This window comes from Ipomoea nil, unplaced genomic scaffold, assembly GCF_001879475.1.
Source record: "Ipomoea nil cultivar Tokyo-kokei standard unplaced genomic scaffold, Asagao_1.1 scaffold1436, whole genome shotgun sequence".
NCBI classification, from domain to species: Eukaryota; Viridiplantae; Streptophyta; class Magnoliopsida; order Solanales; family Convolvulaceae; genus Ipomoea; species Ipomoea nil.
Window position 1 is genome coordinate 711,218 of NW_017617864.1, and position 14,457 is coordinate 725,674.

The 14,457-nt window shown below is 35.6% G+C and overlaps 1 protein-coding gene and 1 long non-coding RNA gene across 2 annotated transcripts; one reads left to right on the top strand and one right to left on the bottom strand.

Annotated features, from left to right (window-relative positions):
- Positions 1-4,507: 4,507 nt before the first annotated feature.
- On the top strand, positions 4,508-7,469 carry LOC109188583. The gene is made up of 3 exons (XR_002055447.1): positions 4,508-4,795; positions 5,501-5,590; positions 7,063-7,469. It is a non-coding gene; the product is annotated as an uncharacterized LOC109188583 (long non-coding RNA).
- A 5,424-nt stretch (positions 7,470-12,893) lies between these two features.
- On the bottom strand, positions 12,894-13,963 carry LOC109188562 (uncharacterized mitochondrial protein AtMg00810-like). The gene is made up of 3 exons (XM_019339207.1): positions 13,808-13,963; positions 13,608-13,756; positions 12,894-13,476 (listed from the first exon to the last, which is right to left on the bottom strand). The coding sequence occupies exons 1-3, from the start codon at positions 13,961-13,963 to the stop codon at positions 12,894-12,896; spliced, it is 888 nt and encodes a 295-aa protein (XP_019194752.1).
- Positions 13,964-14,457: the final 494 nt, after the last annotated feature.

Here is a 14,457-nt window from a genome sequence, read left to right on the forward strand (position 1 = left end):
ACGTATTTCTTAATGTTAACATTAACACTAAATTATCTCATGCATGTTGTTTATTTCTTCTCGTGGCCCAAAAAAAAAAAAAAAAAAAACCTGGCAGTCAAATATTGTAAAACTTAAAATAAATAAAACAATAACATATTACAAAATCTTAATAGATGTCGCGTCTTATTGCCAAAATTTGACGAATTTGATCAACTTCAGCATTTTGATCAAGTAAAAATGCTAAAAATAATTAGCGATTGGAAATAGTTTATTGCTTCAAATCGCCAAAATTTAAAATTGTAGCGTTTCACTTCAGCTGTTGGAAATATTCTTTTGTATGTAATTTCACTAGTGCCCCAAACTCCTAGTGTGGAGAAGAAAAGCCGTGCATAATTCGCACAGCTAGCTTCTAATGAGGAGCATGGCCTCATGCTCCTAGGGCTGTTACGTTAACGAACAGAGCTTTCGGTAAACTACTCGTGTTCGTTTTCGTATTCGATTATTACGGTAAATGAATATTAACAAACAAAATTTAATTTAGAGCTTGATTTATAAATGAACAAAGTTTGAACAATTGTAAGCTCGTTTGCTAAGAGATTGTGAACAAGCTAAGCTCGTTTAGTACGTGTTCGTTGAATATTTGTTTGTATTATCTTAGTAGTTGTGTTACTTGTTTGGTTATTTTTCGTGAACATAGATTATTTCTTGTTTACAAACGAATTGTAATCATGAACATGTTCATATGTTTGGTTAGTAAGCATTCACGAACGTGTTTATTAACGTGAACGTACGTGTTCGTTAATGTTAACGAACATGTTCATGAACGTGTTTGTTAATGTTAACAAACGAACACGAACATGATTTTCAAAAAACCTTAACAAACGAACACAAATACAAACACTCTAAAAACCTTAAAAACCAACCCGAACAACCTCCATTCGTTTTTGTTCGGTTCAATTCGTTAACAACCCTATGCTCTATCGCCCAAGGTTTTTTCATTTTTTTTTTTATTTTAAAAATTATAATTATATTATATTATATTAATAAATTTATAATATTAATAAAAAATTAATATTACTCATTGTCATGTTTCCCTCTCATCTTCTGCTGTGTATGTCCTATATTACTCATTGTCATGTTTCCAAAAATTTACATGGCATTACCCTTTCTCACCAATATTATTTACATAGGAAGGAGGTCTGCATTGTAAATCTCAATAAAAACAAATATTACATTCTTTTAAAAAAAATTAATAAATGAACCTACATTATATTAAAAACCAACCTAAACTTTTTTTTTTTTTTTTTGAAAGTCACTGGCTCTATTACATTGTAGTATCTGTTCATATACTTTCTCAACCTACTGAAACACAAAGAACCAATAACGCCTCCACTGAGGTTCGAACTCATAATCTTCCAAATGGAAGTCCAACCCGGGTACCATTAGACCACATAGTCCTGGTCAATCATTATTGTGATTCAATCATTATTGTGTGGACCATGGTCCACCCAAATTATGTGAATCATATTTTGTATACTGTAAAATAATGTACATTCAGTACAAAAATAATATACATTCAATACAAAAATAATGTACATTGTACACATAGTTGACGTGATTGTCATCCTATTAAAACTTTATTATTTTTAAAATTTATTTTAATAATTTTAAATAAAATTAAATTAAAAATAAAAAATCGCCATCCTCTTCTTCCGACCACCGGGTGGTCGAATATTTAAAAAGAAGTTTGTGGGTCATGTGACCAACTTTGATGTTGCAACTTATCCACCAACATTTGACGGATTTGACCAACTTCAACATTTTGATCAAATAAAAATATTAAAAATAATTAACAGTTTGAAATAGTTTATAGCTTCAAATTGTCAAAACTTGAAATTGCAGCGTTTCAGTTCAGTAGTTGAAAATATTATTTTGTACTTAATTCCACTAATGCCTCAAACTCCTAACGTGGAGACAAAAAGTGGTGCATAATTCGCACAGCTTCTAATTTGGAGCATGGCCTCATGCATAATAAGATTTCTTAAAATAATTTATAATTATCATGTAAAATGAATAATTAGTGAATGAGAAAAATAACGTTGGGATGACTTTTAAGTGAGTTTTGTACCACATTATATTGAATAAACTTGAAGATTTGGACGTGTACACACACACACACACACACACATGTATATATATATATATATATATATATATATATATATATATATATATATATATATATATATATATATATATATATATATATATGTTTAGGATCAAGTGCACATGTCACTTCCTGTGCGAAAATGCGGTTGGAGCCCTTTAAGGCTGAAACCCATGCATTTGAAGGTCAAAAATGTGCATTTGAAGGCAAATAGATGCGCAATTGATGCAATTTATGGTGTAAAAAATGGAGGTTATTCAACTTAAGTGTTATTAAACTAATTACCCATACAAATCGTTTGTAAATCTCATTAGAAATTAAGTAATAGAGTTTATTACCAAAATAGTCCCTTGACTATTATGAAATTACTAATTTGGTCCTCGACAATTTTTCTTGCCCAATTAAGTCCTCAACTTCGAAAATGTTAACCATTTGTGTCCTCCGTTAAGTAGATGTTAGAAGTTTGTTAACGGCGGTTTTGACGAGCTCGTCTGCGTACGATCCGGCGGTGCGGATGACAGAGACGCGGCGAGATTTCCATTCCGCAGAACGGCGGAACTCCGGCGAGCATTATGTACGGAATTTTAGGTTTGGGTTTAAGGTGTTGAAGAAGTTTGCAGAATTTAGTTTATGGATAATGAAATCTTCGGTCCATGGAGGAGGGGGTTTGGCACGAAGAAGTTTGGAGAACAGCTGGAGAACACCGGTGAAGAGTTGGAGAATCTCATGTGAAATTCCATCGATGTCCTCTAATTTAACAGAACTTTAACGTCTAACCTAACAAAGGACTAAAATGGTTAACATTTTCAAAGTCGATGACTTAATTGGGTAAGAAAAGTTGTCGATGATCAAATTGGTAATTTCGCATTAGTCGAAGGACCATTTCGGTAATAAATTCTTAAGTAATATGTTATTGAAAAAATGCACAACATATAACAAATAGTGCTCAGCAGTTGTGCTCTTGAAGGCAAAGAAACATGCACTTGAAGGCATAAAACTGTGTAGTTGAAGGCAAAAAATTTGCACAAGGAAGAAAGGAAAATGTGCACTCGAAGAATGACAAATGTGCACTCGGAAGCAAAAGACAATCTGACTTATTTGCTCAAAATTACAAGAATGTCATCGTGCGTTTTTTTAATTAAACCTCAATTTGGGCTGTTGATTTAGATTGCATCTATGGCTGGGAAATCTGCATTTTTTACCTAATGGTGCTTTTTTATTTGATCATTTACACACACACACACACAAATATATATATATATATATATATATATATATATATATATATATATATATATATAGAAATAGGTTCATGTGCAGTGGACAGCTCCAGGTGCCCCCCCCCCCCAAACTTTTGTAGTAAAGCTTATTTGATAAGTAAATCTCAAATGGAAATTAAATAAAATATATTAATTCGTAAATAATAATAATAATAATAATAATAATAATTCAACGTTTAGATTACTAAAATTAAATTAAAAAAACGCATTGGCATTTTGGTAATTGTTTGCATCTAGGTAATTTTAAGGTGTTTGTGTTTGGACTTAATGTGCGTGAGGGTTGTGCATAAGTTGCGTGAGGTTAGTGATTAATGTCAGTAGTTGTTGAAACTTAAGGTGAGTGAGGTTTGTGTTTAAGGTGCTTGGGGTTTGTGCTTAATGTGCACGAGGTTTGTGCTTAAGGTGTGTGGGGTTATTGATTAATGTCAGTAGTTGTTGAAATTATGTTGTGTGAGTTAACACTTAAAGTGCGTCAGTTTAATGCTTAATGTGCGAAAGGTTTGTGTTTAATGTGTGTGGGGTTTATGCTTAATGTGTTTGAGTTTGTGCTTAATGTGAAACATTTTAAAATTGTAAGTGTGTGGGTTTTGTGCTTAATGTGCTTTGTTCTGTGTGCTTAAAGTGCGTGGTTTATGTAGTTAATGTGAGTGATTTGTGTTCATAAGGTGCTTTGTTTGTGTGCTTAAGGTGCTTGGTGATTTTGTATATTTTTTTTTTGAGAACAATGACTTAAGGTGCCCCATGTTAATGTTTAATTAAGGTGCGTCCAACTGTACAACCGCACGGGTAGCATCACCCGCACCTGAACCCTTCCAAATATATATATAGAGGAAAAAATTCAGATGTGAACTGTTATTATCTTGTGAACTTGTGCACTGTTTTTAACCTTTCATGTTGGCTGATCGAGGGTTGTGATTGCATTTCTATTTTGGGTGCACGCGAGACCAGTGCACCGTCTACATGCTATTTGTTGGGTTGTAGAGGTCATAGGGGCATTTTAGTATTTTGCACTCCCCCACTTTATGTTTTTTTTTTTTTTTTTCCATGTCGCTTCTCTCTCTCTCTTGCGTACACCGTATTCTCAGTGCTTTCTCTCCCGAGGGTTGCGCGATTAGGGATGGCTAGGTCCAATGGCAGTCTACAATCGAAGAGGGCTGCGTCCGGCCATCTATTCGCGCCGCCGATACCATCCTCGGCCGTTGCTCACAGAGTGCACTCGGCGGCTAGGCCCTTCAAGCGCCGCGCTGGTGGCCGTCAGCCGCCCTCCACGACGGGTGGTGCATTTGACTGGGAATCTGGGATGCGAACAGGGTAGCTTCTAGGGTCTCCGCAAGGCGACGAGCGGTGCACCGGTGGGCACAACGAGGTTAGTGCCGGTTTTCTTGCTCTGTCGTTATATTCCTAGTATTGCAGTCTTCTTTTTGCTCAAATTGCTCGAATTGGAATTTGGGGTACGTTGTGCCTTGTGTGCATTCGGTGCTCGTGGCCATTTCATCCCGGCTTGCATGTTAGTTCTTGATTATATTGAATTTGATTATATTTATTTTGCTTATTCTGTTTTGGATGCTACTGTGATCTTGTGACCACCAATCTTAGGAATAGCAACATAGTTTACCTTGACTGTGATTGCTTACCAACCTAATTTGGACTGTACACAACCAAATTTTTTTGATTGGAGGAACATGCAAGCTAAGAGCAATGATGTCTGATCTCTTAGGATAATTATTATGGATTTCATGTGTAATATATCACTAATCAAGCTGATTAGTACACTGTATTAGGGTTAACTTGACAATGCCGATGATGTCTGTTAGAGTAATTATGAATTCCATGTCTCACTAATTAAGATAATCAGTGCATGGTATATATATGTTATGTGCATTATTTGTCTGTTTGATTATATTTATTTTGCTTATTCTGTTTTGAATGCTACTGGTTGCTGGAAAAAAAAAAAAACAAAATAAGTTCTTGATTTGTATCTTCAGTTTTTGGAAAAAAAGAAAGAAAATAAGTTCTTGTATTGGTTGAGGGTTTAATTTCTTGTTCTATATCTTCAATTTTCCTCTCTCAGCGGTTCGTGATGCATTGGGTGTGGCGGCGGCCGGAGTTGCTTCCCAGGTTTCTTCTAGGCGGCGGTTGGCGCAGAGGTGGGCTCACCGTGGTAAGTGGGGTGTTGTGTGCTTTATGTTTACAGTCATGGGCTATTTCTATGGTTGTGTCCTTGCTGTGCATTATTTGCCTAACTACATTGAGACCGCTTAGTTCGTATTTTTGAAAGGTCTGTGGAATAAAAGCATCGGTTGTGCATTCTTAGCCTAATCACTTAGCTAACATTTAGATAGGATTCCAGTGAGGCCTGTGCAATATAAAGAGCTGTTTAAACCACTGCACTCAGTACTCTTCGAGAACAGTAGGGTAATGCATTAAATTTCATTAGAGGATTGCATTCCTATTCCTAATGCATTAGATGATTGCAACCATTATTCTTACTCTATGGGTCGCTCGATGTATTTGTGGATTGCAGCCATTTTCGTATTGTGCACTCCTAGCCTAATTTAGTTAGATTGAATTTGGATAGGATTGCATCCGTATATGAAAATTAATACACGGATGATGCATTAAATTTCAGGACGGCGGATTGCATTCCTACTCCTAATGCATTAGAGTAAATCTCATTGGACCCATTTATTGAAGATTAACTAGTTAGACCATAATGCATTGGACCCATTTACTGAAGATTAACTATTTACACTTCTTACTGGAGGGTAGGTTTAATTAACTAAATTAGGTGTTTAAAAATTTAATTATCTACTGGCCAGTATGTAATTGACTGGACAGTTCAATATGCTTAAATCACTGATTGATTGGACTAGTTAAAGGAAAACAAATTCTCCCTTATTGTTTGTAATCTTTGTATAATAGTAAGAATAATAGTAATGTTTTAATTATATTTCAATTGATAGAAAATGATATGATTACGTTTGAATCTGTTTAGGGTGCCATTTACTTATTTGATCAATATCTTAGTTAAGCATTTGGATTTGAATCTGTTAAGGTTTGCAACTACATTGTTAGCGGCTGGAATGCATTGCTCATTGATACTAAATGATAGGATGAGGTTTGAATCGGTTAAGTGTCCCATTTACTAATTTGTTCAATATCTTAGTTTTGCATTTCAAATTAAATCGGTTAAGGGTTGCAACTGCATTAGTTCCATTCTGTTAAGGGTTGCAATTGAAAACAGTAGGCAATAAAGGGTTGCGTCTACGTTGTTAGCAGCTGGAGTTTTTCAAGTTTTGTTGTTCTGGTAGGGGACCTTGTGCTATATGCTTTAACTCATAGTTCACCATTGCACCATGTGGCATGTCGTTGGGGAGGGGGTGTTAACACATTGCTAAGCAATTTTGGTGCACTTCACTTACTATGATCATTAAATTAAATATGCCCAAATTCTGCAATGCATTTATTGTTAAAAAGAATGGCATCACTATACTCTAAAGATGGAAAAAATGTGGGCACTACAAGTTAGGAGCTCTAGTTATTAATACGTGCATCTGGCTACCTCCGTTGTGCATACATCTTAATAGTTAATACGTTATTAACAGTTAACACGTGCATCTGGTTGTCTTGCAGGTTGACTAGCTTGCCTCTTTCCTTGAAATCAACAACCAGCCAATTCATGCAGTTATGATCCGCAACATGGAACCGAAGAAGATGCAAATAGTATGGCGGGATACAACTAACAAGTATGACTCCAGAGTGTACGCGATGCGTCATATGGAGTCATTTACTGGACAAGATTGTGTAGAATGGGAGTGCGGGTTGATAAAAGGGGACACAGAACAACTTCAAAACCTTCAAAAGCGTTTCATGCATAACATTATTATGTCGGATGTAAATGAGCACAAGCCATCAGTATCTACTCACGTTGCACAGTATGACCGTGAAAGGTCAGGCAAGGCTACCTAGCACAATCGGAACACTACAACACTATGTTTTTATGGTTTTGACTAGTTTTTGGATAGTACATCAATGTTGTTGTTGTTTTATTTAAACTTGGGTACTGATTCGATTTGTTAGCATCCTACTGTAACAATTATTTTCTATCTACTCAACTACATGTAGCAGGAAACTATTTGGGCTTTGGCGCACAAATTAAATTTTGTTGCACTAAGCGTGTTTGTGTGTGTGTGTGTAAGCTGCATGAGCTGCCGTGATAATTCATCTTATTGAACAAGGAGAAAGCAGAAAAATCTTTGGTTGCTGTTAAGTATTTCTATTCACCTTGATCAGCCAAGGGTACCTAGGAGGCTAGGATGGCAAAACTACTTGTGATCAAACTTTGGGGCATGTTTTGTGTACATAATTCTGCTTGTTAAACACCGATAGGCTAGGCGTGTTCCCTCCTATTTGTTTGGGAACACAGTTTGCTGTGATACTGCTTATTAAAGTAGGATATTGCTGGAAAAGCAATGGGTGCACTAAAGTGATTCTTTTTGGTGTGCACACAACTCATTGAATATAGCATTGTAATAAGTAGATATGCTAATGCAACGGTTTTTGTCGCCTGGTCGTAATAGATTATTAAGCTAAGTTCGTTGTGCACAAGGATTCAGTAATGCACACACTTCACTGAAAATAGCATTACACTAACTAGTTATCCTAGTGCTACAGTTCTTGTTAAAAAAAAAAATCTTGTTAAAAAAAAAAAATATAAAAATAGAGGCATGCACTAGTTATTCTACTGTGAAGGTCTACTAACTGCTCCTTGTCACCTCTAATTAGACTGCAATCCCTCTCCCTGGGTGCCGCATTGCATATACTCTGGACTCTTGCAGATTTGTTGCTTCGCACCACACCATCGCTTTGGCTTCATGTTCCTTATCAGAACTGCACAAAAGGGTTGTTCCTGGCTGTCTAGGAAAGATGCTATCAAATCCATTTGCAAAAAAAAAGTTTGCATTGGTTCAGAACTGGTAAACTCCAGTTTGTTGCAAATAAAAAACGCAAGGATCCACCATAATATCGGATTATTTCATACTAAATAGAGAGAAGTTTGTCATGCACTTGAAGTATGGTCTACGGGTTCGCCAAGACATACTACCACCCCACAAAAGTAAGGTATCATATTGATGAATGCACACACAAAGCATTTAAAATTTGATAGCATAATCAGTATGCTTTACTTTTCTAAATGCACAACTGCAATGCATTTGAAGCCAGAATGCACAACGGGGTAGCACAATCAGAATGCTTTCCCTTTGTATATGCTCGTCTGAAATGCATTTGGAGTAACGTTGCACAACGGGGCAACCAACCGTGAACACCAACCCATAGCACTGAATATACCATACAGATGAGTGCACACACATAGCATTTGAAATTTTATACCACAAACAGAAGGCATTCTATTTAAAATGCACAACTGTGATGCATTTGATGTTAAAGTTCACAATGTGACACCCAACAGAAAATACCACCCCACAGATAATACAATCACGAGCACAACACAGAATTATTGTTTTTTAACTTTAACTACATTACTACTTGTCAAACTGACTTTAAAAATTCAGAAGAAACAAAATTAAAATAGTAGATTTATACCCCCAATTCATTGCTATACAAAATGAAAAAACCTTTAAATCACAACATTACATATATTGGCTTGACTACATATATAGTAAATAGTGAAATAGGGCAACACTACAAATAGTAAACGGTAAGCTGAACACACCCACACGAATTCACCAATTTAGTGCCACAAACTACATGCGTAGATGCTAAATTATACAGAAAAGACATTAACCCACACATGCAGTTTACGCAAACTATTGGGAATGGCTTGGATGAATAAGGGGGGAGGGGGTGCATTTGAATTCCAGGCACCACCACCTAAAAATGCAGAATGCACTACCACCCACCTCCGAAAACACACAGTAGAAAACCCCAACCCCACCCCCTCCCGCAATGCACCGCCCCAAACGCATTGCAAGTCCAGCCATCCAGGCCACCAGGAACCACCACCTAAAACACACAATATGCAAAACGTAGAATGCACTGCCACCCACCCCCGAAACAAACACAGTATGCAAAATTGAAAAAAAAAAATCAGGTCATGGGTGAATAACCAGTGCACAAGTGGGTGTAGTGCAGTGGATATAACCAACTCCAATGCCATGCAACCGAATAATAGAAGAAGCACTAACCCTAACCTGATAATTGATCTGAGTGCCGTCCGCGGCCCCGACCGAAGATTCACGATGGTGCATCTCCGTCGTCGCGGTGCAGCGGCCAATTCCTTCCGCCGGATGAGCTCTACCTAGCTACCGTAATCATCGGTAAAGAAAAACAAAGTTCTGTCTTGGAAATTCAAACCAAACTCTACAAAAACGCCCCATGCGCAATCTACGTGAAGGTCCAGCGAACGGGAGGAATAGTTTGTTTTGGACCATTAGATATCATCCGATCAGTGCACTACAGTAGTGCACAGGTTCACACAATAAAGATGGTTTGCACCTGAAAACTATATTGCATATTTACCATATATGCATATTTTGTGTTTATATAGTATAATTTTTGGTATCAAACATTTGAATGGTAATAAACGGAGAAAATGTCAACATACAAATGATAATTATATTCTTTCATTACTATACTAATTTTAATGGTAATTCATTAATTACTATATTTCACGATGAGTCAGCCTGTTCATGCCCATCATTTTTCAAGAAACATAGAAATGAAATAGTCAATTATTAAAATTGTTTACGATTTTGTTTTTAATTTTTGTCTAAAGTTAAAGATATATATTTTCGGCGATTATAACATTTTTTGTATGAACTGAAAATTTGAAAGTTTTACCTTTTTTGAGGTCTCTTACCATTTTATAATTTCAATATTGTGCCATTTTGAACTCATCCATGGTGTATAAATACACTCTATATGACCATACAAAATCCATTGAGGGGACATTTGTACTAAAGAGTAAATTTCTCCTTAAACTAAATTCGGGTGTCAAGAAAATCTCCGTTTTCATTCATAATGATATTCCTATTTCTGAGTCTCTCATCACCGTTCGGTACATCAATGATGTCTGGATTTCTGGGTCTTCCATTGTTTCCTTTGATCCTTATGATTGTGTCATTGCCAGTATTTTTTTTTTATTTGGGTTCAGTACAACGTGGATTTTTTTAGGAGGTTTCTCTAATTAAATTTTTGGTTAAAAATTTATATTTCCTTTGTATTTTATTTTATTACTTTTTTTATTTATACTAATATGTGAATGGAGTAACACAAAACCTGAAATTGTATTTGTTATTTATTTTTTCTTTTTAAATAATCATTATTTTTGTGTTTTACAAAAATTAAAAAAAAAATCAAATATAGCGAGATTTTTAATAGGTTAAACAAACATTCTACTCAAGTTGTGATATATATATATATATATATATATATATATATATATATATATATATATATATATATATATAAATTATAAAAATGCTGTAAAATGAACTCTGCTTGTTAAAAAAAAAACATAGAAACTTGAATGACATGTACAAATCTCAAAATCAACATACTAACTCTAAGTTTCAGAAAATCTTACAAAATTATCAAAATTACCGTCTTTATCATCCTCGATCGCATCTCTACAATCTTCTATAAAAACTAAACCAATAGGGTTCTGTTACAAATGCTCCTCCTCCTCAATTTCCTTTTGTTGAAGCAGAGCCTCCTTAAGTATCTTCAAACTCATACCAGACGATATAAACTGCAAAACATATTGAAGTACATGAGAATATAGTTAGAAAAATGTAGAAAATTCATACAAAAAGAAAGCAGAGAGATGAGTCTGAGATTCTTTGATTGAATGAAGAAGCCCTTGTATTTATAGGTAGAAAATACTAATTCAAAAGGAAAGTATAATAATTTATTTACTGGAAAGTATAATAATTTAATTATTTAAGGTAATAACATTATTATTTATTTATTTATTTATTTATTTATTTATTTATTTAATTTCCATTTGACATTTACTTACCAAATAAGTTTTACTACAAAAGTTTTGGGGGGAAAATTTGTTAGGAGGATTTTACTTTTATATATATATATATATATATATATATATATATATATATATATATATATATATATAGATTATTATTATTATTATTATTATTATTATTATTATTATTATTATTATTATTATTATTATTATTATTATTATTATTAAATATACGTATACCTTTAGGTCATTTTACATGTTAATTTAAACAGCTAATTTTTTCAAATATCTTTTTACCCACCGTTGATATAATTCGCTAGTCAAATCCGCTAGTATAATCCGCTAACACTAACCGCTAACTGCTGATTGTCAAACAAGGATATTGCGAGGTAGTTTCCCACTTTAATTTGTTGTGTGATTTGAATACTCTCTTTGTCAAAAAATCTCTCAATTTGTTAATATGATTGGCTTTATTATTTATATTTTTTTTTTAGTTTTTTCATGATATTTATAAAATACTTGGTAAATAAATATATAGTATTATTTTGTGTTATAACTTTGATATTTAATTAAAAAAAATAGTGCACAAAAAAGATAATAGACTATGTAGTCTCTGAATATAATCAATTGATGAATTTGAATGTATAGAATTTTTACATTGGAGAACAATAAAGACAATATAACTAATTAAATTATTTCTCTTAATTAATTTATTGATAATGAATAATTTTTTTTTTTGAATAAAGACATTGTAGGGACAATGTAACGAATATAATTAATTGATGAATTTGAATGTAAAGAAGTTTTATATTGGAGAGATGAGATAGATAATATCAATTTAGTTGAAACACAAACGGATTACAGAGAGTATATCAGACTGGACCTCTAAACACTCCTAAGAGATAGGTTATTACATAGAGACTAAGTCTAACACCACAAACTATATAACTATAGACTATACAACAACAACAATAATAGTAATAATAATAATAATAATAATAATAATAATAATAATAATAATAATAATAATAACAATAATAATAATAATAATAATAATAATAATAATAATAATAATAATAATAATAATAATAATAATAATAATAACGCTCACACACCCCCTCAAGCATAAGGTTGGTGAGCCATAACATTGAGCTTGTCTCGTAGAGTAGTGAACCTGGGCCTGGTAAGAGGCTTGGTGAGAATATCAGCAAGCTGGTCCTTGGTCGAGAAAAAATTAACCACGAAGTCACCTGAAGCCACCTTATCACGAACAAAGTGGTAGTCGATCTCTACATGCTTTGTCCGAGCGTGAAAAACCGGATTCGCACATAAATAGGTTGCGCCTAAGTTATCACACCATAAGTTCGATGGCTGGTCTAAATGTAATCCTAGCTCACGTATCAGAGAGACAACCTAAGTAACTTCAGCTGCAACATTTGCCAACGCCTTATATTCAGCTTCAGTGGACGAGCGAGCCACCGTGCATTGTTTTCAAGAGAGCCATAATGAGATTAGACCCTAAGAAGACAGCATATCCACTCGTGCTTTTCCTGTCAATTGGGCAGCCAGCCCAGTCAGAGTCCAAATAGGCATGAATAGTAGAAGTCAGTGAAGAGACGAGATGCAACCCATAGTCAAGAGTGCCCTTGATATATCGCAACACGCGCTTGACAATGCCCCAGTGGTCATCAGTGGGTGAGTGCATAAACTGACATAGGCGGTTGACAGCATATGCTAAGTCTGGTCGAGTGATGGTTAAGTACTGCAATGCTCCAACAATACGACGATACTGCGTCGGATTCTCATATGACTGATCCGATGGGGTGACTGGCTGCGAAACTGATACCGGTGTAGTGAGTGGCTTGCAGTCAACCATCCCAGACCTGTTTAACAGATATGTCATATAACGCCGTTGAGAAAGAACCATACCATCACCAGTATGAATTGTCTCGATACCCAGAAAGAACCCTGGTTTACCAAGATCCCGAATCTTGAAAGTAGATGCTAAGCGACCAAGTAAATGATTGACTAAGACGACGTCGCTGCCCATCATAATGATGTCATCAACGTAAAACAGAGAAAGACATTTGAGGTCTTATAGTAGAAGAGAGAAATGTCAGTCTTGGACGAGGAAAAACCTGCAGATAGTAAGAAGTCATGTAGTCGTTTGAACCAGGCCCGTGGAGCTTGCTTAAACCCATAGAGTGACCGCTGCAATAGACAAACATGATCAGGATGCGTCGGATCTTCATATCCCGGGGTTTGTTTCATATAGACTGTTTCAGCTAGATGCCCATTAAGGAAGGCATTATAAACATCCAACTGTCTGAGAGTTCATCTGTTAGTCACTGCAAGAGAAAAAAGTATGCGAACAGTAGTGGGTTTGACGACTGGACTGAAAGTGTCAAAGAAGTCTTCCCCAGCTACTTGATTAAAACCCTTGGCCACAAGGCGTGCCTTGTAGCGATCAACTGCTCCATCAGTAGTCCGTTTGGTGCGAAACACCCACTTGCAGCCAATGATATTCATGGTGGGTTCTGCTGGCACCAGACGTCAGGTGTTGTTATGGAGTAGCGCATTGAACTCCTGATCCATAGCATCCCGCCACTACGGATGTCCTACAGCCTGTGAGTAACAGGTGGGATCAGTTGTGGCCGTCAGGGCCTGGAAATCTTCATTTGTGCCATGAGTCATGTGTCGCAGCCGCATGACATACCCCCGATCCTGGGATTGTGCTTGTTTTGCCCGACCCCGAGGCCGGCCCCGGGTGGGTAGGACAACCGATTCAATGGCTAAGTGTGGCCCCTCTTGAGCTAGAGGTATAGGTGATTGCGGGGCTGGTTGACTTGCCATTGGATGCACCATGTTTGTGGGAATTATGGCCCCAGAAGCCCACAGTACAGATACAGGTTCGTTGACCTATGATGGTATATCTGTGACAAAGGGAAAAGAAGATTCATCAAACCGCACATGGCGACAGATATAGGTTTTTCCACTGATTAGGTCCATGCACCTATATCCCC

Excerpts from the sequence above, each read along its gene's own strand:
- LOC109188562 (XM_019339207.1), bottom strand. The coding sequence starts at position 13,963 with ATGAATATCATTGGCTGCAAGTGGGTGTTTCGCACCAAACGGACTACT. Across the intron at positions 13,757-13,807 it reads CAGTCGTCAAACCCACTACT|TTGGATGTTTATAATGCCTT; the intron begins GTTCGCATACTT and ends ACTCTCAGACAG. Across the intron at positions 13,477-13,607 it reads AAGCAAGCTCCACGGGCCTG|CGACGTCGTCTTAGTCAATC; the intron begins GTTCAAACGACT and ends TATGATGGGCAG.